The following is a 27,422-nucleotide window of genomic DNA, read 5'->3' as shown; positions in this document are numbered from 1 at the left end:
TTAATTGTGTAGTTTTGGGTACCGGTAGTTAGGAGTACGGCAAACACCTTATTTATTTTCTAGGAGACAGACTGAGTCAGTTAGGGTGGTGAAAGGGAAAGAGCCAGGGAGAGAGACTTCAGAGGACAGTGTCACAGCCACGGCAGGACCAAGTGTCACCCTTGTTGCCAGCAGCACCAGTATAGGGGACAGTGGCACAGCATTGTCCAGTTACCACAGTGATGGCACAAAACCATATCAGCCACACCCACAATTTATAGAACCGCAAACTCTTGCCAACAGAGTGTTGACGTTTCAAGAGAGATGGTTTCGCGATTTCCCCTGGCTACATTTTAACCCATCAATAAAAGGAGTGTTGTGTTTTCACTGTAGCCAAGGGTTTTCAAGCCAGCCATCTTTTGGCCAAAGAGCTGATGCTGCCTTCATTAGTGCAGGATTTAGGAACTGGAGAAAAGGCATTGAAAAATTCACAGCACATCAAAATTGCCAAACCCACCGCCACTTTGTAATTGTAACAGCACACCAGCTAAATCCAATCAGTGTCCAGTTATGTCCAGCGCGTGGGGTAAACAGCAGGATGACGCAAGGCATTGCTTGATGAAAATTGTTAGTTCGGTGCGGCATGTAGTAAGACAGGGACAAGCCTTTAGAGGCCACACGGATGACAGTGGGAATTTATACCAGATTTTGAAACTTAGGGCAGAAGAGGATGATCCCATTTTACTGAAGTGGTTAACAGAGCGTACCACAATGTACACAGGCCCAAAAGCACAGAATGAAATTCTGAACATCATGGCCAATAGTCATTCGAGGCATTGCAGCTGAGATTAGGTCTCTTCCGATTGTACAATTTTCATTAATTGTTGATGGTACTCAAGATGTCTCTGGTGCTGAACAGGAGAATGTCTGTCTGCGTTATGTTGACCATGACCTTGTCCCTCACGAGGAGTTTATTGGGCTATACAGGGTGTCGGAGACAACAGGCGTGGCATTGCGAAAGTGCCAACTGATGTGTTGTTGAGGAAACCCGCAAACATATGCTCGGTTCTTTTGTTCAGTAGTGTGTATAGCAGTGGTTCTCAACCTTTTTGGGGTACTGGAACCCCTGCATATTTTGAGGCAAGGCAGGCAAGGTTTTGAGCGGTCCTCAGGGACCTCCACCCCCTCTATATTATATGTAAACTTACTGGAAACCTTGTGGTACTGACTACATTCATTACACTTTTTTATTTCACGGACCCCTTGCAATTAGTCCATGGACCCCTGTTTGAGAACCCATGGTGTAATTGATAGTTGTTCTTTTGTTTAGTAGTTTTCAGTACACTTACAAATGATTTATTTCATGTTATTTTATTTAAAATGGCATACTTTGTGCGACATACTTGTCCATAGCTGCTGTTTGAAGAGTTGAGACACTGAAGGATATTTTGTTTGATTTATTTGGGTTTTTCATTGAAGTAGTTATTTTGCTTTTAGAACTGTACTTATTTTAAGCTTTTTGTTCTTGCAAAGATATTGTAGACTCAGGCCAGGTGCACATATTTAATGACTATATAAATGTATCAGAAAAAGTCAAATTAAAAGGTCAATTCAATACTGAGACCAACTTTGTGATGGTTCTCAATGGAGATTCTTTTAGATGTGATCACACCATGTTCATTGTATTTATGAAAACTACACCCATACAGTGTACAGTACCATTGTCACCTACTGACCTTTCTTGATATTGCTGGTTGTAAGTACGAATACCTGCATACATACTGGACTGGTAAGGAGCACTGCTATAACTATTATTAGTAGTAGAATTATAATGATTTAAACATTTGAACACTTGTAGGAATTATGGTTCCTCAATATACATTTAACAACGTATGCTATGTGTTACAGCACTACTTTTGGTGTCCCCCTCAGGAATTGCTTTTGAGAAAATTTAATGTAATTGTCCCCTCCAAGGTTGATCTCAGATTTTCGCCCCTGCTAACAGGGATGTAAACAAATTTGTGCACGAAATTTGAGAAGGATTTTGTACGTATGGAAAATGTCTGGGATTTTTTATTTCAGCTCATGAAACCAACACTTTACATGTTGCGTTTGTATTTTTGTTCATTATAATAAAAGGAAACTCATACAGTGCTTTTCTGAGTCATTTTACCTTTGACAGCAAAGGTTACAGTTTATTTTTTAAACCCTATTTAAACCCTATTGGTCAATTGAAGAACCACATGTTAGATAGAAGTTTTGGACTCCCAAGTGGCACAGCGGTCTAAGGCACTGCATCTCAGTGCTAGAGGCATCACTACAGACCCTGGTTCGATCCAGGGCTGTATCACAACCGACCTGATCGGGAATCCCAAAGGGCGGCGCACAATTGGCTGACCGTTGTCCGGGTCAGAGGAGGGTTTGGCCGGGGTAGGCAATCATTGTAAAATAAGAACATGTTCTTAACTGACTTGCCTAGTTAAATAAAAGGTGAAATAAATAAAAAAAAATATAAAAAAGTTAGATGTCTCACTCCTGCAGTTATACTGTGTATACAGAACTAGTATTTTTTGCCATCCTTTTAAATGATTTGAATGTGCTAGGCCCACTCTTCAACCGCTTTTTTGGCAGAGCAATCTGGGCGCCTCAACTTAAAATAACCGTGCTACAGCCAGTCACACTTCCTGGTATGACAGGAAGTCCCCAACCTCACATGTCTCTGCACATACACATGGCAGAGACATGTATTAGACAGCAGTAAAGACATTCTGGTTGAATCAGAAGGACATAGGTAGTACATGGAGAGGTCTCAGTATCTATGACAACAAAAGACAGCATTGACAGGGGTGAGGCAGAGGAGAGTAAATAAAAATATATACAGAAACATCTTGTCAATGTCTACAGAAGTGCAGGCTCCCTCAGGGGTCATGATCCCAGCACTGAGACAAAGGGCAACACCCCAGAGCCGAGCAGGAGATCAGCACTCCAGACCGTCCAGAGTTGCTGCAGTGTGTCTGGGGCTGTTGTTCTTCTGGCTGAGATCATAGGCCTGAGTGTCCACTATAATAAAGTGATTGTCAGCTTTCTGGGCTAGAGAAATTGGGATGGAGACATTTTAGCTCCAGTTTGTACTTCATCTCTACTGTGACTAAATCCTGGGAGGAAAGCAGAACTGGTGATCATAAACATTGGCGGATGACAAAACTCTGTCTACAGGGTACTTGTCAAGAGGAGAGCCTGAGTTTTCGTTGCAAGGATGCAGACTATGCAGAGTGATGGACCCATTTTTCTACCCGAGAGGAGAATGCAGTGAATTGCACTTCTGGATCTGTGAGATGGTATCCAGCCCATACACAAAAGTTATAAGTTGGCTTCTCAAAATAGGAGGGCATCCATGCCTGTGGCTAACTCCTAACTCAAAGCAGACTCACCTGTAGGGACCAAGCCAGCAATGTATGGCTCAGCTGCATTTCTTAACTGCATTGAGTGCTGTTAATGTTTTGTTTTCCTAAAGGTTTTGTATGGATTTCTTATCAATGTCAATTGAAGTACTCTATTTCCTTTTAATGTTTGAATTGTACCCCTTGACTGAATACTTAACATGTTAAAAATAAAATTAATACATTCAGTTTAACCCATAGTTGTATCAAGATCTCTTGAAAGCAAATCTAATAGCTGGTGCTGAAGTAACTCACGCTTTAAGAAGGGAACTGCAGGTAATAATGGACATGAGCTTGTTGACTGAAACAGGCTTTTCAAATACTCATACTGATGAGGCCGCCTCAAGTTGACAATAACCGTGTTACAGCCAGTCACATATATTAGACTTTCTCTTTCTGGTACAACACAGGAAGTCCATAACCGCACAGTTTAATCACACATTCAGATCAGAGACATGTATTAAAGAGCAGTAAAGACATTTTGGTTGAATCAGCAAGCCATCGGTAGTACATGCACATGTCAGAGTATCTATGACAACAAAAGACAGCATTGACAGTGGTGAGGCCGAGGAGCGTAAATAGCTACAGCAACATATTGTCAATACTTGTGTGTGTGCAGTGTGTGTGTGCAGTGCAGGCAGCCTCAGAGGCATTGACCCCAGCACTGAGACAGAGGGAAACACCCCAAGGAGACAACAAGTATATAGTTTCGGAGATCTCAGTGAAAAGAGCTGTTGCAGTGTGTCTGGGGTTGCTGTGTATACTTCTACTGGCTGGGATCACAGGCATGCCTGTCCACTATAATGGAATGATTTTTTGGGTGAGTGTTTTTAAAAACCACTGCTCTGCTGAGAAAGACCAGTTACGGGCTCTGCGCTAGAGCAATATTCTCAACGGGGATGGAGATATTTCAGCTATCAGGGCAAGGAAAAGGACTGCGTGGAGCGAAGGACTTTTATTTCTGCCCCAGAGGAGAGCTGGCATAATACACAATGCAGGGAAATGCACCTTTGGATCTGTGAGAAAGTAGCATATGATTAACTGAAACTCCAAACCCATCATTGCTAAGGGGTCAACTGCTAAGTCAAAGCAGGCTCACATGTACATTTAGGTTTGAAGTACCACCATTTACTTTTAACACATCCATTGGAGACACTATTGCTGAATTTAAAGTATCTGTTCAATGTTTGAGTTTTCAAAGATAAAATGACCTAACACTACTGGGGTACTTACAGTGCCTTCAGAAAGTATTCATACCCCATGACTTATTCCACATTTTGTTGTGTTACAGCCTGAATAAAAATAGATTAAATAGATTTTGTAGAAGCATCTTTGAGTCATCTGTAATTACAGCTTTGAGTCGTCTTGGGTATGTCTGTCAGCTTGGCACATCTGGATTTAGTGATTTTCTCCCATTCTTCCTTGCAGAATTTCTCAAACTCTGTTAAGTTAGATGGGGAGCGGCGGTGAACAACAATCAAGTCTTTCCACAGATTTTCAATGGGATTCAAGTCTGGGCTTTGGCTTGACTGCTAAAGGACTTTCATATTCTTGTTCTGAAGCCATTCCAGCGTGGCTTTGGCTGTATGCTTGGGGTCATTGTTCTGTTGGAATGTAAATATTTTACCCAGTCTAAGGTCGTTTGCACACTGAAGCAGGTTCTCATCAAGGATTTGCCTAAATTTGGCTCCATTCATTGTTCCCTCTATCCTTATTAGTCTCCCAGTCCTTGCCGCTGAAAAGCATCACCATAGCATGATGCTGCCACCCTCATGCTTCACGGTAGGGATGGTGTTAGATGGATGATGAGCTGTGCCTGGTTTTCTCCAGACATAGTGCTTCGCATTCAAGCCAAGGAGTTACTTTGTCTCATCAGCCCACATAATCTTTTGCCTAATGATCTGTCTTTCATGTGCCTTTTTGCAAACTCCAGGCATGCCGTCATGTGCCTTTTTCTCAGGAGTGGCTTCCGTTTGGCCACTCTCCCATGAAGCCCAGATTGGCGAAGTGCTTTAGATTGTTGTCCTTCTGGCAGGTTCTCCCTTCTCAGCCAAGGAACTCTGTAGTTCTGTCAGAGCGGTCATTGTGTTCTTGGTCACCTCCCTGACCAAGGTTCTTCTTGCCCATTTGCTCAGTTTGGTCAGAGGGCCAGCTTTAGGCAGAGTCTGGGTAGTTCCATATTTCCCAATGATGGAGACCACTGTGCTCTTGGAAACTTTCAACACTCTAGAAATTGTTTTATACCTTTCCCCAGATACATGCCTCCTCACAATTCTCTTGGAGATTTACAGACATTTCCTTGAACTTCATGGTATAGTTTCTGTTCTGACATGCACTGTCAACTGAGGGACCTTCTATAGGTGTGTTTCTTTCTAAATCATGTCCAACAATTGAATTGGCCACAGGTGTCCTCCAATCAAGTTGTAGTGACATCTCAAAAATGATCAAATGAAATTGGATGCACCTGAGCTCAATTTGGAGTGTCATGCAAAGGGGTTTGAACACTTATGTAAATTCTATTTTCTAACATTTCTAAAAACTGGAAACTGTTGCTTTCCATTACACTGGTGGTTCTCTCAAATCAACGTCAACAGTCAAGTGAGTCAGCTACTCTCAACTTGTCTCCGCACTTAAGAGAGGATAACAAAACTACTGGTCATTAAAATATTTAGGCACATATGGGAGTAAAATGGTCACCCCGGAGAGCCCTTAAAGTGAGGTAACTTTCTATTAGGAAGTAACAGGGATATTGGAATATGATTGAACAGAATATGAGCTTTTAAGAATGAGTTTCAGTAATTTTGAACATTTGCTTAAAAATGTGGGGAAATTATTTAAAAAACTTTTTTTTTTGCTATTGTTTTCAAAAGGTCAAAGCTATTTTTTTGCAGAGCAAGGCTCCACCTCAGCCACAAACACTCACAAAGTCAGTGTCTTCCTATCACAGTATCCTGTTTACTGAGGGAGATATGGATCGTACTACCTAACTGGACAATACTGTCAGACACACAGAGCTTTGTATGGTTAGGTATTACAGCACTGTTGGAGCTAGGAACAGCAATAACATCTGCAAATTATGTGAACGTGCGCAATAAAATTAGAGTTGAGCAGAGAACCATGCAAGAGTACAGTGCAGATGTTTTGTTGTTGTTGTTGGGGTAACTCAGTGACATAAGTACTGGAGATATCGGAGTATCTATGACACCACTGACAGTGGTGAGGCAGAGGAAAAGATGATGGATCTCCATGTTAATACAGAGACCCTCAGGGGTCATGGTCCTAGCATCAAAGAGCCGACCAAGAGATCAGATGCAAGATGAGAGATGATCTTCAGCTCTATGGGCAAGCGCAATATTCTGGACGGAGCCATTTCAGCTCCAGTGTGTACTACATCTCTACTGAGACAAAATCCTGTGGGCAAAGCCGACAAGACTGTCTAAGGAGAGGAGCATGCCTAGTGATCATAAACAGCAGAGGGTAAGAGGTATTTATCCATGAATGAATTGACAACGGAATTCTGGATTGGTCTGACTGACAGACGCAAAGAAGTGATGTGGAAATGAGAGGACAGCTTCCCACTGACCACAGTGTGCAAGGGGAACCTTACAGTTATCAAGGCAAGGATGAGGACTGTGCAGAGATGGAACTATTTTTGGAGAGTTGGCATGATACACAATGCAGGAAATCTGTGCGAAAGTAGCCTACCCATAACTCAAACACCAGCAAGCTTCTCCAAATACGAGGATATCAGTGCTAGGGACTCATTGTTAACTCAAAGCAGACTCACCTGTAGGAGCCAATACAGCGAAGTTTAGCTTAGCTGCATAATATTTACAGTACAGAATAATGTTCATGTTTTTTTACCATATGGTTTTGTATTATTTATTATACAAATGTCCACTGAGGTTTGTAGTCTATTTGTTTTTAATGTTTTACTTGTATCCCTTGACTGGAGTCCTTCAATGTAAAAATGGGATAAATGAATTCAGTTCAACTCAGTTGTATCAAGTGTCAAATTCTCTTGATAGCAAGTCTAATAGTAGGTTCTTAAATGAACCCCTATGCCCACAGCCTCCTGCTAGACCAGAACCTGACTCTCTAGGGTTGCACTGCAGGCTGAATCCACACCCCATTTGAACCTAGACACAACACGGTGTCCTGTAACCTCACGAGAACCACTAGCAGCTTTGGAAATACAATTAGCGTTTCATGGGATACGTGGAGACGATTATCTGAAAATGTACACGGGGATAAATGCCCAGCCTTGTATAGCCCCTCCGGCAACGAGACAGCTGCGAGGGGAGACAGAGACGGTGGTGAAAGGGAGGAGGGCGAAGCAGTAGGGGCGGAGGTGGAGTCGTCCTTGGCATCCGCCTGCGCCGGGGATTTCGGTTCGCACCGCCGACAACGGTCACCAGAATCAATAAGTCCCTGAAGGACATGTGGGTAAACCCGCTAGCGGGGGGCACCAGAATAGGGGAGGTCCCGCTCATTCTGTCTCCCTTCCTCCCTCCATCAATCAATCTGGGGAATCTAGGAGTGCCGTGCGTCTGTAGGATTTGGATCGCGTTATTCGACTTTCACGCCTCATCATTCAGACTTAAGCAGAACACACACAGGGTGAGGGTTTGACATTTCGCTGTGGACTCGTCTTTCAGCGCTCATGGGACGGGCTGTGGGGGCTAGGGTGGGGAGGAGCGGTCGGCATCCACTTTCACCAGGGAGCCACAGTAGACGGGCCACAATTAGAAACCAATTGCAGTCCAATTTGGGGGGGGGGGGGGGGGGGGGGGTTCAGATACCAGTCAAAACAAATAAGTGATGGGGGGATGCCTTCAATGGTTGCAATGCACACGAACATGCACATGCTCAGACATACATTCATGCTACACACTGCTGCTACCAGACTCTTATTATGATTGTAAAATACTGTACAATTAAGTTGTCCCCCAGTGCCCCAATCATGTGTAAATATTGGACTATAAATTGTGCCTTCCTGTATTACAGTGCCTACAGAAAGTATTCACACTACTTTACTTTTTCCACATTGTGTTGTATTACAGCCTGAATTTTAAATTGATAAAATTAGAATTTTTGGTTACTGGCCTACACACAATACCCTATAATGTCAAAGTGTAATTATGTTTTTCATAATTAAAAAGTTAAAGTCTTGAGTCAATAAGGATTCAACCCCTTTGTTATAGAGCCCCATAGGGGAGGTGTCATAATACCTATAAAACCTAGCAGTCAAACAGGGAAATGATTCCAATTGTTTTTCCACCATTCATTTTTCCCCATAGGGGATTTTCGTGTAGGCTTAACCTGGCGTGACGTTTTGATAACCATGTAAATCTACCGGACAAGGTGACTTATCAATATATTCAGCTCTATTTACTCTGATTCGAAAATGCTAATTAGCCTCAAAGTAGACATCATGCAAGACCACAAATCCCTGCAAGCACGTCATCTCTTGCTGACACCTTTGCTAACAGGTATTGTGTCAGTGGAGGCTGCTGAGGGGAGGACGGCTCATAAGAATGGCTGGAATGAAGTCATTGTCATTAAGCACAGGGAAAGCACGTTTGATACATTCCAGGCATTATTATGAGCCGTCCTCCCCTCAGCAACATCCACAATTCACAGAAGTCATGTGCAGACCAGCTGGCTGTTGTGTTCTCTGACATTTTCAATCTCTCCCTAGCTTAGACCTCTATACCCACCTGCTTCAAGATGTCCGCCATCATCCCTGTGCCCAAGGAAGGGAAAGTAACTGAACTGAATAACTACCGACCAATAGCTCTCACTTCAGTCATCATGAAGTGCTTTGAGAGGCTAGTCAAAGACCATATCACCTCCTCCCTCCCCGACCCTCTCCAATTCGCCTACCGCCCTGACAGATCCTACGACGACGCAATCGCCGTTGCACTGCACACTGCCCTTACCCACCTGGACAAAAGGATTATATGTATGTGATGTATATGTGAGGATGCAGCTCATCGACTACACCTCTTCCTTCAATACCATAGTGCCCTATAAGCTCATGACAAAGCTCACAGCCCTGGGTCTGAACTCCTCCCTATGCAACTGGGTCCTGGACTTCCTGACGGGCCACCACAGGTGGTGAAGGTAGGCAACATTACCTCCTCCACATTGATCCTCAACACGGGGGCCCCACAAGGGTGTGTCCTCTGTCCCCTCCTGTATTCTCTGTATACCCACGACTGCATGGGTAGTTCCAACTCAATCATCAAGTTTGCTGAAGACACAACAGTAGTAGGCCTGATCATAGACAATGAAGAGACAGCCTACAGGGAGGAGGTAGACACTCTGACAGCGTGGTGCCAGGTAAACAACGTCTCCCTCAACGTTAGCAAAACAAAGGAGCTAATTGTGGACTTCAGAAGGAACCAGGCTAGACAAGCTCCCATCCTCATGAACGGAGACGTCGTTGAGGCGGTCAATAACTTCAGATTCCTCGGCGTACACATCTCAGAGAAGCTGAAATGGTCTAACCCCACAGACACCGTAGTGAAGAAGGCACGACAGCAACTCTTCAACCTCAGGATGCTGAAGAAATTTGGCCTGTCCCCGAGGGCCCTCACAGTGTTTGATGGGAGCACCATCAAGAGCATACTGTCAGGCTGCATCACAGCCTGGTACGGCAACTCCACCGAGAACCGAAAGGCTCTTCAGAGGGTAATACGCGCAGCCGAATGCACCATTGGGTGCACACTGCCTGCTCAACAGGACAGCTACAACACCAGGTGTCGCAGGAAGGCCAAGATGATCATCAGGGACTCCAGCCACGTCCTTTTCTCCCAGCTTCAAATCACTCAGACACGGGCAGTACAAAAAGCTGAAAGACTGGCCAATAGTTTCTACCCTCAGCTGCTGAATAGCCACCACTAGTCAGCTACCTGGTCCCCAGTCCTACTCCCCCTATTGACATTGTCCCCACATGGAATATCCCTTTGAGCATGGTGAAGTTATTAATTACACTTTGGATGGTGTATCAATACACCCAGTCACTACAAAGACACAGGCGTCCTTCCTAATTCAGTTGCCAGAGAGGAAGAAAACCGCTCAGAGATTTCACCATGAGGCCAATGGTGACTTTAAAACAATTACAGAGTTTAATAGCTATGATAGACTGAGGATGGATCAACAACATTGTAATTACTCCACAATACTAACCTAATTGACAGAGTGAAAAGGAGGAAGACTTTACAAAATAAAAATATTCCAAAACATGGATCCTGTTTGCAACAAGTAATACTGCAAAGAAATATGGCAAAGCAATTAACTTTTCATCCTGAGTACAAAGTGTTATGTCTGGGGCAAATCCAATAGAACACATTTCAAGCATAGTGGTGGCTGCATCTCGTTACGGGTATGCTTGTAATCGTTAAGGACTGGGGAGTTTTTCAGGATAAAAAAAGAAACTAAATGGAGTTAGGCACAGGCAAAATCTGGTTCAAAATCTGCTTTCCACCAGACATTGGGAGATGAATTCACCTTTCAGCAGGACAATAACCTTAAACACAAGGCCAAATCACTGGAGTTGCTTACCAAGAAGACAGTTACTGTTCCCGAGTGGCCGAGTTACAGTTTTCACTTAAATGTGCTTGAAAATCTACGGCAAAACCTGAAAATGGATGAATAATTGTTTTAATAAATTAATGGGCATATCGTGCACAATCCAGGTGTGGAAAGCTCTTAAAGACTTACCCAAAAAGACTCATAGCTGTAATCACTGCCAAAAGGTGATTCTAACATGTATTGACTCTGGGGGTTAAATACTTATCTAATCAATATATATTATATGCGTTTTATTTTTCATATTTCTTTTTACAAACGTTAGAATTTTTCTTTCACTTTGAGTCTTGTGTAGATCGTTGACAAAATTACAACAAAATCCATTTGAATCCCACTTTGTAACAAAATGTGTAAAAAGTCAAGGGGTCAATCAAATGTATTTATAAATCCCTTTTTACATCAGCAGATGTCAAAGTGCTGCACAGAAACCCAGCCTCAAACCCCAAAACAGCAAGCAATGCAGATGTAGAAACATGGTGGCTAGGAAAACTCACTAGAAAGGCAGGAACCTAGGAAGAAACCTAGAGAGGAACCAGGCTCTGATGGGGGGGCAGTCCTCTTCTGGCTGGTGCCGGGTAGAGATAAGAGTGCATGGTCATTGAGGCCAGATCGTTAAGGGGTGTGAATACTTTCTGAAGGCACTCATGCTAAAATGTTTATTCTACTCTACTGAGCCATTTACCTTGTTCGTATTCGCATCCTTTGTTATTGATGCATTGTCGAGAAGTAACCGACAAGTAAGCATTTCGTTGGGCAGTGTATACTGTGTGTATCCCGTACATACGACTAATACAAACTTGAAAACACACACCTCCTAGGGCCTTCTTTGGTACGCTTGCGCCTATTATTTTGATGTGCAGAGCAATTTCACAGGCAAAAATGGAGAGAACCCATTCAACCCATAAAAGAACAGACCAAAAGACTTCCCTGTCGCGGTAGCCACACAGCTGTTGTAGCGGTTTAGCCGTGTGAGTACATCATTGGGTAATGGGCTGTTTTTCCAAGGGGGACCCTGTAATGGACATGGGGCCAGCTGTTTCCCCAAGATTCTGTTCAGAGTCTGTGTGTTAAGTCACTCTGGACAGTAACGGCTTCTTCAGTGACACTAGCGGAGGCGTGGAGTGCAGTGTCGGGGCTATTAAAACGACAGCACTGTTCATGTGCTTGACAACTCAATAGCGAGGCCTCGTAGCATCGAGGGATAGGAGAGAGGACGACAAGATAAATCAAATCACAGATTTAGTGTCACATGGGTGCAAATATACACACACTAAAACCACAACGATTCCTTTTTAGACTCCAAATAGTCAATCGCTTTTCGTGCCTATACCAGTTGAGAGGTGTGTAAAAATAAACAGTCTATAAACTCATGACACGGGCAGACTGTTAAAAGCTGTTAATCCCGACCGGTTAAGTTTCGTGCAGGCCCAAGAGGTCAGCCATGTTGTGTACGCAATAACAGCCATGGGCTTAGTCTGAGTTTCTGCTTTAAGAGATAGGTTAAACTGAGCAAGACCTGAAACCAGAGAAGTCAAGGAGGGGAAGCATAGATTTGGAAAGGGATAGAACGGGCATTCCGATTCAAAGCCATGTTCCGTAGTGGTAGACCGACTGTGTTTGGAATGCTCGATGACTAGATTATCAGTGCATCAGTTCTTTGTTTTTTTTACGTGCCTCACGCAACAGTAAAGTGCGCAAATCTGAAGGCGTCTCCATTTTGGATGAGCCATGACTAATCATGAGGAGTGTCTGTTCTATGAATCCTATTTCCTTGTGCTGGACTGGAGCCGTGTTCGATCTATCGATTCTATTTCTACGCACTGGAGCAGATCCAGATTTGAGACTTAAGCATGAACTCGTAGGCTACTGGTATGGGGCTGCTTGATTGCTTTCTTCCTCTTGGACGCCGTCCAGGCCTCTCCTCAGCCTCTGGGCTTTTAATAGGAAGGCCTGATGAACAGCTGTGGATCGGGCCATCTGTCCAGATGAGGCATCTGATGTTTCATTGGATTCCCTCCTTGTATTAATTTCATCCAAACTTAATTTGTATGGGGAGGTTTCAACAATAGTAAAAGTTCGAAGATATACAAAATAGGAGCAAGGTTCAAAATCCAGGTAAAATGAGCTTGTGGTTAAAGCAGGACTCATTGTTGATATGACCTATAAAATACTAAATAGCCTCTTTCTCAAGAACCAAAGGAGTACAGATAAAAGTTCATGCCTGACATTTGGAGGGACATTTTTATTTAACTAGGCAGTTAAGAACCAATTCTTATTTACCATGACGGCCTACCCCGGCCAAACCCTAACGACACTGGGCCAATTGTGTGCCGCCCTATGGGACTCCCATGACGGCCGGTTGTGATACAGCCTGGAATCAAACCAGGGTCTGTAATGACGCCTCTGGCACTGGGATGCAGTGCCTTAGACCGCTGCGCCACTCGGGAGCCTGAGTGAGCACTTCGAGAGCACACTTCAGGAAAAAAGGTCAGATTATTGGGAGGCAGCCTCCTTGTTTTGAGAGGCTGGTTACACGGTACTCACTCATCTCCTCGATCACTTCAGGGTCACACTCCCTGTACTTCTCCAGCTTTGCCTTCAGAAGACTCCTCTTCTCCCTCAGAGCCTGCAGCTCCTTTAGAAGAGAGGCCCGCTCCTCCTTTATAGGTGGACACGCACACAGGTGAAAATCCAAAGACACACACACATTATATACACACAAACATATGCACAAGTATACACACACCAAGTCTGCAAACACATATTAGGGCAGGGAATTGCCAGGTATCTCATGATACGATATTATCACCATACTTAGGTGCAATATGATATGTATTGCAATTCTCACAATTCTATATGTATTGCGATTCGATACTGTGATTTCATTGTAATTCGATGTTCCAAATATATTGCTCATATTGAGCATATTGAACATATTGCATATGTCTGCTGCACAGAGACAAAAGAAAATGAGTTTCGATCAGTCAGGGAAATAGAAGTGTTGAAAACAAAATTGGCTCCCCATTTAAAAAGAAGATGGAGAACCAGCTATGAAGGAAGGTGTTTTGGTGCAGGTACTGTCAACTGCCACAAAAAGAATATTGCCAAAACAATACACTGTCAAAAATAATATCCCAAAATGTAACTATTGCCCCCCCCAATCGCTAACACATACAGTGCCTTTGGAAAGTATTCAGACCCGTTGACTTTTTCCACATTTTGTTACGTTACAGCCTTATTCTAAAATTGATTAAATAAAAATCCTCAGCAATCTACACACAATACCCCATAATGACAATGTAAAAACAGGTTTATAGAAATAAATAAGAAAGGGAAACACTTTATTAACAGTACATAAGTATTCAGATCCTTTGCTATGAGACTCAAAATTGAGCCCAGGTGCATCCTGTTTCCATTGATCATCCTTGAGATGTTTCTACAACTTCATTGGAGTCCACCTGTGGTAAATTTTATTGATTGGACATGATTTGGAAAGGGACATACCTGTCTATATAAAGGTCACACAGTTGACAGGGCATGTCAGAACAAAAACCAAGCCATGAGGTTGAAGGAATTGTCCGTAGAGCTCCGAGACAGCATTGTGTCAAGGCACAGATATGGGGAACGGTAACTAAACATTTCTGCAGCATTGAAGGTCCCCAAGAACACAGTGGCCTCAATCATTCTTAAAATGGAAGAAGTTTGGAACACCTAAGACTCTTCCTAGGGCTGGCCACCCGGCCAAACTGAGCAATCGGGGGAGAAGAGCCTTGGCTAGGGAGGTGACCAAGAACCCCATGGTCACTGACAGAGCTCCAGAGTTCCTCTGTGGAGATCGGAGAACCTTCCAGAAGGACAACCATCTCTGCAGCACTCCACCAGTAAAAACCACATGGCAGCCCGCTTGGAGTTTGCCAAATAGCACCTAAAGGACTCTCAGACCATGAGAAACAAGATTCTCTGGTCTGATGAAAACAAGATTGAATTCTTTGAACTGAATGCCAAGCGTCACGTCTGGAGGAAACCTGGCACCATCCCTACGGTAAAGCATGGTGGTGGCAGCATCATGCTGGGGAGAGGTTTTTCAGCGGCAGGGACTGGGAGACTAGTCAGGATCGAGGGAAAGATGAACGGAGCAAAGTACAGAGAGTTCCTTGATAAAAACCTGCTCCAGAGCACTCAGGACCTCAGACTGGGGTAAGGTTCACCTTCCAACAGGACAACGACCCTAAGCACACAGCCAAGACAATGCAGGAGTGGCTTCGGGACAAGTCTCTGAATGTCCTTGAGTGGCACAGCCACAACCCGGACTTGAACATCACTGGAGAGACCTGAAAATAGCTGTGCAGCAACACTCCCCATCCATTTTGTATTCTTAATAAATTAACAAACATTTCTAAAAACTTGTTTTTGCTCTGTCATTATGGGTTTGTGTGTGTAGATAGTTTTTTTCCCCTTCATCAATTTAATCCATTTTAGAATAAGGCTGTAACGTAAATGTGGAAAAAGTCAAGGGGTCTAAATAATTTTCCGAATGCACTGTATATGCCACACACACACCTACCCATCTCACTGGTGTGGATTCTAGTCCTTTTAACTTACAATACAAAAACTCTAAAATACTGCAGACGAAAACAAATCACTCATCATTAACAAATTCACAAGTCTTAATGTAAGACAGACTCAATTTCAGTGATAAAATAAAGGATAATAAATGGCCTGCTTTCCCTTTAAAGTTGGCATGTAAATGTACTTACTGTATCTTCACGTCCTACTTTTGCTTTGTCGACACCCTGCTGCAGAGACATCTTCCTTTGCTTCGCCTCGGTATGCTATGGCGAGAAAGGAGATCTTGAATTAACACCACATTTAATATTCACATCAATGTTGTGTTTTGTGGGCTTCAACTTGACACATGTAACTATTCATCACACACATTAATAAAAAAATAATGCACATAACTAAATATCATACATTATCAAATTCTTAAATTTTGCATGAAACAGCTGCCATTACTGTCATTCGGCTAGGGCGATATACCATTTATAATGAATATCGGAGTATTTCGAAATACCAACGGTATTATTTTCAATACCTGCGGGGGTGCGTGCTACTTATACGTATAACTATAAAAGACAGCTACGGTGTGTCAAATAAATTATATCCAGCTCAGGGCTCCAGCTATGCATTTGGTTTTCTAGCTAAGTAGCTAGATGTCAAGATCAAGCTTCTTGGTTACAGCAGTGACATTCAATCCCCTCCTGGATCAAAATACCTGTTACCGATATTGTTTTGTGTGTCAAAATAAATAGTGCCCCTTGTGTGCACTTCCGGTAATACCTTACACACCGGTATGAAAACCTGGTTACTCCCCCAACTCTGTCATCCCATGGAAACAGAAGGCAAGAGTCAGGCAGCTATAATATTTCTCAAAACTCAAATCGAAAGTCATGACAAAGAACCATGATCCAAAATTATTCTGCACTGGTTAGTATACTTACACATTGGCAGTGTCCCTACACAGAAAACAGGGTGTCATTTGGGGCACATTAATTGACATCTCTTTATACATCATAACTCGCATTAAAACGGTTTGTCTTCAAAAGCTCAGACGGTGATAAAATAACTAAAAATAAAATGTTAATAAAACTGTACAGACTATAAAACAAAGAAACAGTCCCCTTCCTTGTACTCTGTTTATGAAATGAGACATGGGAGGGTTCTCATATAAATAAGTCACTGATAAAGGATCACCTATTCATGCCACTGTGTTTAATTTCCAACTCGGCGGCGGGCCGCATCAGTGACACCACTGGCGACCAGAAGCTGTTAATTTGCCTCCCAGTACACTCCTTCACCACGTCTGGTCTGTGGCGTGGGGCTGGGGAACTGGGTCATCACGAGGAGGAAATGCTATCGAGAGGACCACCAACTGTTCAAGTGACACTGGCGCCTGTGACAAGCAACACCACCTTCAGCGCCGCTACTGAAAGCGAGTACACCACCCCCCACAACTCTGCAATGAGACTACTAGGTCTTAGATGCAGGCTACTTTGGTTCTGATCCTAGAGCTTCCTTTTGTGATCATGACCAAATGAGATACTGCGTTGAAAATGTACTCCTTACTTATTTGTTATTTTGTTGGGGATAGAGATAGCGAGAGAAAGACAGGAAAGATGGGAGAGAAGATTGTGCCAGAAGGGTGTGGGTAGGTACATTTTAATTTTGTCTTCACAGTCAATATTTAATTATTTTGAAGATTTGTAAAGTGCAATTTGATTAACAAAATGAAATACTGATCACACAACATGTGATCAGTAAGTCTTGTCGCCTGTTTGAGTGTAGTAGTAATTCCTTTACCTCCCACTTACAATAAAAGCAAATGCTTTACTGCAAACAAGTGTGCCTGCTTGGTGTGCTAGCTACAGAAACCAGAGTACAGTTAACCACAGCTCTGAGGACAGAGAATGCATTTGGGATTGGAAATGCACCGGTCTGTCTGTGCGCTTGAGACTATGCATCCCAAATATGGCACCCTATTCTCTATGTAGTGCACTACTTTTGATCAGGACCCAAATTGCCTCCTTTCCCTATGTTGTACACTACTTTTTACCAGGGCACATAGGGTTATTTAATTAAGTATATCCAATAGGGCCCTGGTCAGAAGAAGTGCACCATGTAGAGAATAGGGTACCATTTGGGACACATTCCTGGTAGGTGAGGTCTATAGGCCTAAGATGTTCTGTAATAAGAACCATGTGAGTCACGGCGTGAACTCCATAAAGAGTCTAGCAAGCTGTTAAAACTGTATGGGAGGAGAGGCCAGTAGACATGTAGAATTAGGTTAAGGTTAGAGGTCGGGTGGGGGAGTGACCGTGTACTTTGCCCTGTTGAAAACCAAAATACTCCCCTCCCCTGCGGTGTCAGTAGGGTAACAAAATTCCAGAAACAGAGAAGACAGATCTCACTATTGAGAGGGCAGTCCCACTCACATATTATGTTTATTGGATAGGATAAATAGAGGAAAGAAAGTTGCTGTAGCAGTGGGTCGGATTCTAACCCGTGCTGCAGCGGTATGCTCTACAGGCTTTGGTTTAGACCGCTAGACCACAATACACCCCTGTTATAATCACCTGCTTGTCCAGCTCCTCCAACCTGCGCTTGCGGGCGTGCAGGGCCTTGCTAGGGAAGGCCCAGTAGTAGTTGGAGGTGCCCACTCTCTCACAGTCCACCATGTTGTCATCCACCAGACTCTGGAGAACCTCCTTCACTGACATGGGTGCTGCAGACAGGAGGAGGGAGGTAAGGGCTCTTTCTCAGTTAATCTTTCCTGGGTTTGTCGCATCCTCTGTCCTCACCTTCTCATAACCCATTGGAGGAAAAATGTCAGAGTGGAGGGACCTTGGACCATCTCCTCCAATACGATTGAAAAGGATGTGAGGAATCACAGAAAGGTGAATTGATGTAGAGCCCAGGAATGTGTTAGTGCCCTAGTTCCCTAATGATCAATTCACACTCCATAAGAAAACAACTGGATTTGTTTCGAATCGTCATATTACTGAATAAAGCCCATTATACTATCCAGCCTCATATAGCGTCGATCTTCTAACTCTGTGGTCCAGATGTACCGAGACCAGAATCAAACTGCATCCCAAATGGCATCCTATTCCCTATATAGTGCACTAATTTAGACCAAAGCGCTCATGGGCCCTGGCCAAAAGTAGTACACTAAATAAGGAATAGGGTGTCATTTGGGATGCAACCCTAGCACACTCATGTGCCGCGTAATCGTTTTACATTCATTACAACGATAAGGGAAAACTTTGATTTATTTTGCAGAGTCCGGGACTCTTCTGTGTATTCCCTCCTTCTATTAACTGATCCCAAATCAGCCGAGAGTAATAGAGGGCTTACGAAGTTGCCCCTAGAAGTTGTTTTTGTGTCAGTTTAGCATTTTCCCCACAATGGTTAAGGATATATTGGGGGAGGGTACGCTGGTCCTAGATCTGTACCTAGGGGAAACTTTACCTCCGAGCGTAATAGAACGTTCTTACATCTGGAACGAGGGCGGCTGGTGAAATGCGATAGTCCAACATCATGGACTGTTCTGTTCCTCTGCCGTAGCACTAATAAAGTTGATCTGGTGTGATTTGGAGCGAGCTGTGTTAAAGGGAAAGTTCAGTACTTTACAACTTAGTTAGATGGCTCCACATCCTGAAAGCAGTCTATGGCCAGGAGAAACTGTAATCCATTGTTCTGTTTCCTCTAAACAGCCACTACAAACTTTAGCTATACTTAGTATACTGTGTATATGTAAACCACTGAATTTCCCCTTTAAGTACTGGGAGGATGTTGGCAGCAGGGAGAATCAAACTAATGGGCCCTGTTCAAGCAAACTCTGGAACGAGGATTTCAGGGGCCTCATTTATCAAACATGCTTAAATTTCTCGATAGTCTGGCACATCTGGACTTGCTAGTTTCTCGTCTCTGTCTCACTCGTTTGCCTCTCTCTCTCGTCGCTCACTATCTCTCTCATGGGGCCTTTTAAAAATATATAATTCCCTCAAATAATCACTGATATAACATAGCTGGATTGGTGGAAGGCAATGTAGTTGAATCCTTGGTTTCACTTATCCAATGATTTGGAATGAGTTATTAGGCTACATCAAGGAAAAGGATGGATATATTTTCAACGTATTCAAAGCGGGCCCCTGATCTCACTCTCTCCCACTAGCTCCCTTTCTCCCCCTCTGTGTGTGATAAACTGCTGTGTATCACACAGTCCCCCTCCTCCCACCCTGCCCCCGTAACTACATCCCGATGCCAGAGCAGGGCCTTTAAAAACATGTGATTCCAATCAGTCGCGAGCAGCCCGATCAAGTTTCCCCAAATTAATGTAACGTCCACTGTAAAAAAAGGAAAATAAAGTCCCTTTTGGGTGCGTACCAAAACAGCACGGCTTTGTTTCTCTATGGGACCAAAAACGAGTACTTAAAACGTGTACTTTTCTTTGAAGTTGTTTCTCTCTATTTACACAGACACACTCACGCAACATGTAAAGGGTTCATTGTGTGTTCAAGCAAATGCAGTTCAGCCCATACCCAAACTTAGCCGTTTCATCTGTAACATCGCTATGAGAAGTTAGTGCCTTTTGGCAGTAGTGTTGTCCCACTCCATACTACAGCCTAAATATGTGATGAATCATAGTGGTTAGGGCTAGACTTGGTTGCCAAGACGATGATGTCGGGACTATTTTACCATTATGTTGTTATGGGTGCATGAGGGCACCTTTCCGTGTTGACACAGACCGCACATTCATGGGAAGAAAATGACGCGGAACTACTTCAAGCATCCGCAGAATGCTCGGCCCAAAAACATTAACACTATTAAATTCAAGAGGGGAAAAACGACCTCTGGGAATTTTAGTACGCCGGTCTTAAAGACTTGGGATCCATATGCCGTCACTGAGTAGAAAAGGCACCTTGGCATCGCAGGGAAATGTTTTAATATAATGTTTTATTTTATTTATATAGAAAATAAATCACGAGTCCCGGGTTTCACTTGTAAACGATCCATCTGGTTCGTCTCAATGAATCATTACTCACTTATTCCTTTAGTCTTGGGGGCGATTTTCTCGATGTCCTTCAGCTGAAACACCTCTTTCTGGTGAGAAAGACAAAAAACAACTCCATACTAATATATATATATATATATATATATATATATACTAATATATATATATACACATATATATATATATAGATTGTATGTATGGGCAAGTTAGACAGGGTGCCAAGCTGTCCTAAACTAATACTCTAGAAGCTCTACATTTTCAACTAGGCCATAAGATAAAACACCTACAGGCCATATGCATGCATTCAGTGAGTCAACATCAATTTTTTCTTGGAATGACAGTGAAAACGGACATTTACTTGTGTTGCTTCAAATCAAAGAGGGCATGGAAAACGTTATAGGATACCAAAAACCTTTATAGGCCTATAACTCATGATCAAACATGATATGATGAAGTATGCTTTACACCTAGAAATGAATTCTATTTCTATGGTTTTAAACCTTTGAGTCACCAGTAAGAGTGCGACAAATAGGTTGTTTACTCAGGGAAATCCCTGCAGACTTGTCAAACTGCAGACTTCTGGTTTCTTGCAGTTATTTTTCACAGGTGAAAAGGGAGTTGGTTTGTTTGGGACATCTTGGTAACCCGGTTCCCGCTATTCAACCCTAGTGTGCGTCGGCGTCGCACATGGCACCCTATTCCCTATGTAGTGCGCTACTTTTGACCAGGGTCTATAGGGTTCTGGTCAAAGGTACTAAATAGGGAAAAGGGTGCAATTTAAGACGCATTTTGGGTTTGGCTCAGTTTCAAAGGGCTCCGGAGAACCGATATTTCCCATGTGCAGAATTTCATGTTCAAACTAACTTTACTCTGAATCAGCTATACAGCATGTACCGTCCTGAAAACCTCTTCTACTGGTTAACCCCAGCTTAGAAACCAAGTTCCCTGCCCCAACATGTCCAAGGGTGTTTCACTCTAGAGGGAGAGCCTGTGTGTGTGTTTGGGAGATGGAGGCACGCTCAAAGTGCTGTGTTTGGTCTGTTTACTTTAGCTCAGGTGTCATAGCCAACCCTGGCATCCGCGGCAGCTTTCTAACTGCAGCGCGAAACCAGCCCCCCGGTTTCACCAACTGACTCAAAACTCCCACAATCACACTACTCTCCATGGATACTCTTGGACCTCCATACACAGCTTGAAGTGATACTGCATGTGAGTTATGAAATAGACCTAAGTGTCAAATTATTAAAGGGATAGTTCACCAAAATGACATTGGTTTCCTTATCCTGTAGGCCAGAGTTTCCCAAACTCGGTCCTCGGAACCCCAAGGGGTGAACGTTTCGTTTTTTTGCCGTAACACAAACAACTGATTCAAATGATCAAAGACGGAATGGTTGATTATTTGAGTCACCTGTGAAGAGCTCGGACAAAAAACAAAACGTGCACCGAGTTTGGGAAACACTGCTGTAGGCAGTCTATGGAGAAGCTATGGTATGACAGCAATTCATGCTTTGGTTTAGTTTCCTTGGCACCGTTTCCACATGCTAACATTTAAGAATTTGTGGCACAAATCCCATTCACGTTATGGGATCGGTTAGCAAGGACACTCATGTTATTTTGGTGAACTATTCCTTTAACTCACTGTCTCGAAGAAAATCTCCATCATGCGTGTCCTCTTCTCCTCAAGACTGAGACCTTTTTTTTTCGACTGCAAGACAAAAATATAGACGAAATAAAATAAGTCAGTCGTAAAGTGGCAATCTGTAAATGGTACATACATATTTGGACTTTCAAAATTGATTCTTGAAAGTCATTCACTGATTCTTGAAGAATTTGACATATAAATTCCTCATGAGCTTAGTTCAACTGTCATAGCCCATCAGAACCCAATATAAATTGTAAAACTGTATAGCCTCAAAACATGGTTAAAACTATAATTTTTATCTCATGGATGGTCAGTCCTTGCATCCGATTTAGCTATACAGCATTTATTGAGATGCTGCCTCTGCAGACTTTAGGGCTTCATACTTCTTGCGCTTAGCCGAGCAGAGATATTGTTTAGGAAGTTGTCAAGAAAGTGAGTTCGTGTTTATACTCGACCTCGATGACCTCGATTCCCCCCCCCCCACCTACCGTTAACCAATCATGTCAATTCAATGTGGAGCCACCCACATTGTTACAAGAGTTTAGAGGCACACGGCATGTGTGTACAGAGCTTTTCATACCTTCTATACGAAGATTCTGACCACATTTTCGGATCAAACATACATTTGGCTTTTAACATACATCTCTCCATCCCTCAGCTATTTACCAAAACAGAGGTGGGGTTGACATTGCACCCCTCTTTAAAGGCACATAAAAAATGTGCCTCTTGATATATTAGTGTAAATTAAGCTTTGCAGACTTTCGCTGAGGGGCCGTGGCAAGCTCGAAGGAGCATGTGAATATAAATAAACGCCAACCACATATAACGTAACATAGTCCTAGCTAGCATATGGACGCAACAGTTTTTTTAGCAGAGACATGCCAAGCTAGCATACATGCTAGTTAGGTTTAGGTGAGTCTGCTAACTAGCTATAGTATACTTCACTAACGTTAGCTACTGTAGAGTTCAGCCAAAGCTTCTTCAATTGGCTATCTAGCTGAGCCAGTTAGCCAGTGTGCAATTCAAATGGAGCAAGGGTGTTGACTGTAAAAGGGTATAACTAACTTACCATTATGCAATGTAAATAACCTACACGGACCGCGCTTATCCTTCAGTGCAAGCAATGAGTTTCCCGCGGTAGTTCAAGGGTTGTCAACAAGGGAAGGGAGGGCGGGGTATTAAACTCGCCTCTCATACCCTGGCGCCATCTGTTGTCTGTTTAGGAGAGCTACAGTCCTACACAGTACGGTCTACGATGGTTATGATCAGTGATGTAGTGATGTAAAAAATGTGGCGAGTAAACTCTGATTGCAGGTCGCGGTGGAAAAAGTAACGTTCCCTATACTTTCAATGCATTTTTCTGCAAAAGGTGGGTGAACTGTTAGGCAAAAAAAGGTGAGTAAACTGCTTTTACCCTCCACTACCCAGTGTTTCCCATGCTCTGTCCTGCTCCCCGTGAACATTTAGTTTTTTGCCATTGCACTACACAGCTGGTTCAAATAACCAACTCATCATCAAGCTTTGATTATTTGAATCAACTAGTGTTGTGCTAGGGTAAAAACCAAAACGTGCACCAGGACCAAGTTTGGGTCACCCTGCACTTCACCACTTCCAATGATGTATATAAACCCTGGATTGCTGATGGATGTATTGGCCATATTGGCACTCCCCAGAAGAAGCAGTCCTCAATAAATCTTTCAAGGACAAAATGTTTAAAATATTTGTATATAATGATGATGCTCATGTCTCCGCCCCTAACAATGTGCCACCTCAATGGCTGAAAGGCAGGCGACAAGTTTAGGTCCAAAATGAGCCCATGGAAACGCATTGGATTTATTTGACCGATTTTGGCGAAAGGAAAACCTCTCGCTTCACTTCTTCCTCTGATGTGTTGAAGTATTTTGTTGTTGTAGTGTGAACAGTAACATTCGTATTTTCTAAGAATTAAACTTTAAGGAAAATGTTTTTTTTGTTTTTTTTTGTATGTTGAGTGCTCATAATATAATTTAGAAGTATGCATTATGATGTCTGTAATAAAAAAATGTTTAGACATGAATAAATTAATTTCTATACTTTCCTAAATGTTTTACAATTGTCGGGGAGGCAAGGTAGAGGAACAGTGGCGTCAAAACAGCACCCCCTGTCAGTCATAATATACATAAATCATTGGTTATGACAGTCCCAAAGAGGGTGGCAAATCCTCTAATAGCAAAGTGTCTTTGTACCAGGAATGGGTACATGGAATATAATAAAGGTTAGGATTCTTCCAAATGGACAATTCCCCAATGAGAAGATTTTACCAGAGGCTGCAAGAAAAGTCTACAGAAATAGCTTTGTTATTGATGCCTTTTTGACAACATAAGTGTTTCTTCATTGAAGTTTCTCATCTACAGGCTATTTCTTATTCATTCATTGAAGTGGATTCACAAAACACTTTTTTTCAGGAATGCAATACTTTATTTCTGTGCTGTACACAAAGAGCAAATAAACATCAATTATGGAATGGTCAAACTTGAGAAAATGTTTTCAGATACTGCAAGCATATTAGGGCTTTGGGAAATCTGACTTTAAATTTGAATGTTCTGATACAGTGAAAGGGAATAACACTTCAGTTTTTAACAGGGTGTTGTGTAAAGTTGGAATGTATGAGGTGGAAAAAAACATTCTAAGTCCGTGTGTCTGACATTAACCATGTGCATGACATTCATAACACTTGGAACAATACACAATCTTCAAAAATTTTACATACACATTCAGGGGGTGGAATGGAACAACCCAGTCATTGCAATTACCACTAAAACTTACTTTCTGTACAAAATGTTTTAAATTGCATATCACACTTGCTGCATTACTGAGAGCTAAACATACAGGATATGGGCACTTCTTCCATTTGGCATCAGGGTATCAACATGGACGAGGACAACAAATAACTTAACAAGGACAAATACAAAATGGGTGCCTGAAACTATGTACATGAAAGTAATGAATTGATGTGAGTCAAGTGCTTTCGAATCAAAATGGACGCATAAAAAAAGATAGATAAGGAGAGCATTTTTGAAGGCTGAACCTATTATGATGTAGGCTAATTACCTTTTGAAACAGAGTGCAGTCTATTCACACAGATTACATCGACTGTTAAGCCATTTAATGTTTTTTTAGACCAACTATTAGACAGTGTCAGCTACAGTATCAGAATACTACACCTGAGTAGTATCAATAGTTTGTGACAACAGACAAAAAGGGCAGAAAAATTGAGGATGGGAGGTAAGAGATGACAGGTTTGTAATATCAGTTTCAATATTGTTGTTATCGTTTCTAACAGTTCTACAAAGACCTACAGTGCAGAGTAGCAAGAATAACACAGATGTATAACTACATTGTTAATTTTCAGGACTCATTGAAAGTGAACTTAACATCCAAGAATGCTTTGAGCCATCATAAGTAGTATCATAAAGAGTTTAATGTGAAGTGTCCCTTTTTGTATTTTACAGCACGTGCACGCACACACACACGCACACAATATTTTGCATTGAGCAACAATACCTAGTCTGTTATTATTGTGGAAGAGAAGCAAAGTGTGAAACCACCGGACTAGAGGAGATAAGATACTATATCATACATTGAGCAGTATGTGAATTCCTTATTGTTAATATATGTAAATATCAAGTGGTGGTGTGTAGATTGAAAAAGCACTCCCACAAATACAAAGAACTATCTCCTAAGCAGAATGTAACCATTGGGTGATGTCACAAAATGTGTCATCTGATACCAAACTTCGATTGCTTCCTGTAGATGGCTGCAATCTTTGACAAACGTTTTGCAGATGTTTGGGAATGTTTCACAAATGTTTGTGGGAAGGTTTTCAGACAGCGTTGCATGCACTTGTAATAGATACCATGCTTAAAAAATACCCTGATATATTTAAGGTTCTATGTATGAAATTGAACAGGTGAGGTGGGTAGAGATACCTGTAGATAACTTATTTTTACTGAGAACATTTTACTAAAAGCTACTTTAGATTATTTGCAGTGATCGTTGATGCCAAATAATAATCAGGGAATGCCAAGAAAGTGAAACAATCTAATTCATTGAGACATATTTTTGGAGCTAGTCTGTGATTAAAGTCCAGGCACTTTATTTGAGATTTTTACTTCCTTTCAATCTCACTTCCATACACATTGGTGACCGTCAAACTAATATTAGCAACAACTTCCGTACATTAATTTCATTTCATGATAAACATTAATTTCCAGTTTTACATCAAGTGTCATAATAATAAATAATGAAAGGAAGAATTGGTCCAACCTAACCATGATACCCAGTTATCATTTTTCATCATCCCAACAATCCCTTTAAACAAAAAGGAATGTATTGTATATCAGCTCTGGGGTGAAGTTTCCCCTAAGTTCAGATCTAGGATCAGCTTCCACTCCACCTATCCTAACCTTAACTATTGATGGGGAAAATGCAGAACTGAGCCAAGATCAGCATCTAGGGACAACTTCACCCTACTACTTCTGTATATCACATTAGGGGCAGGGGCAGAAACTAGTCGAATAAATCTCCATCCTCCAATCCATAGAGATCTCAATCATAGTCCCTCCTACCTACATCACATGACCGATTCTCCTTCTTCCTCTTTCCCATGGCCGACAGTAGAAAATAAGTTTCTGGGAAAATGCAGGGTTTCTCTTATGAAGTCCAGGGGGTCGGTGGAGGACAAGCTTAAAGGTCAGAGGTCACGAACGAGGCTACAGAGGCACACGTCAGGGTGAACAGTTAGAGAGTGGTTCTGTATGGAACAGTGATGGATGGCGGGATTGAATTAGTGGGTGAAGTGGATGAGTGCAACTCCACCCACTACTCCGTACTGAGGATGGTGTGTGTGTGCAAGTCTCCGTGTGTGTGAATCTGTGAATGTGAGTGTGTACGCATAAGTGTGTGTTTGTGTGTACACTAAGTGTGCGAGGGCTACTGCAGGTAACGGTAGACTTTGAAGCAGTGGTTCCCAGAGTCAGCCACCACCACATGGCCATCGGAGGTGAGGGCCAGGCCCTGGGGACCGTAGAGAGGGTCTGCCGATGTGTTGATGTAGGAGAGGAACGAACCACTGCCATCAAACACCTGAGAGAGGGAGAGAGAGAAAGAGGGGGGAGAGAGAGAGAGGGAAGAGAGAGAAAGAGGGGGAGGA

General features: G+C 42.5%; 2 protein-coding genes across 7 annotated transcripts in view; both read right to left on the bottom strand.

Moving 5' to 3' along the window:
* mnd1 (meiotic nuclear divisions 1 homolog (S. cerevisiae)) overlaps positions 1-23,388 on the bottom strand; it is a 28,991-nt gene extending 5,603 nt beyond the window's left edge. The window contains exons 1-6 of the mRNA XM_055923800.1: positions 23,301-23,388; positions 22,229-22,294; positions 20,621-20,678; positions 18,149-18,297; positions 15,773-15,847; positions 13,560-13,674 (exon numbers count right to left, since the gene is read on the bottom strand). Of these exons, the coding sequence (XP_055779775.1) occupies positions 13,560-13,674; positions 15,773-15,847; positions 18,149-18,297; positions 20,621-20,678; positions 22,229-22,294; positions 23,301-23,303 (466 nt within the window). The 5' untranslated portion in view covers positions 23,304-23,388. The remainder of the gene's footprint in view (positions 1-13,559; positions 13,675-15,772; positions 15,848-18,148; positions 18,298-20,620; positions 20,679-22,228; positions 22,295-23,300) is intronic.
* Positions 23,389-24,665: 1,277 nt separating this feature from the next.
* LOC129855781 (tripartite motif-containing protein 2) overlaps positions 24,666-27,422 on the bottom strand; it is a 69,483-nt gene continuing 66,726 nt past the window's right edge. For all 6 annotated transcript variants that reach the window (XM_055923798.1, XM_055923796.1, XM_055923795.1 and 3 more), the window contains exon 12: positions 24,666-27,355. In XM_055923798.1, coding sequence (XP_055779773.1) covers positions 27,203-27,355 — 153 coding nt within the window. In that variant the 3' untranslated portion in view covers positions 24,666-27,202. The remainder of the gene's footprint in view (positions 27,356-27,422) is intronic.

The sequence above is a fragment of the Salvelinus fontinalis genome, chromosome 5 (genome assembly GCF_029448725.1).
Source record: "Salvelinus fontinalis isolate EN_2023a chromosome 5, ASM2944872v1, whole genome shotgun sequence".
Lineage (NCBI taxonomy): Eukaryota > Metazoa > Chordata > Actinopteri > Salmoniformes > Salmonidae > Salvelinus > Salvelinus fontinalis.
This window is presented reverse-complemented; position numbering and strand designations above follow the sequence as displayed.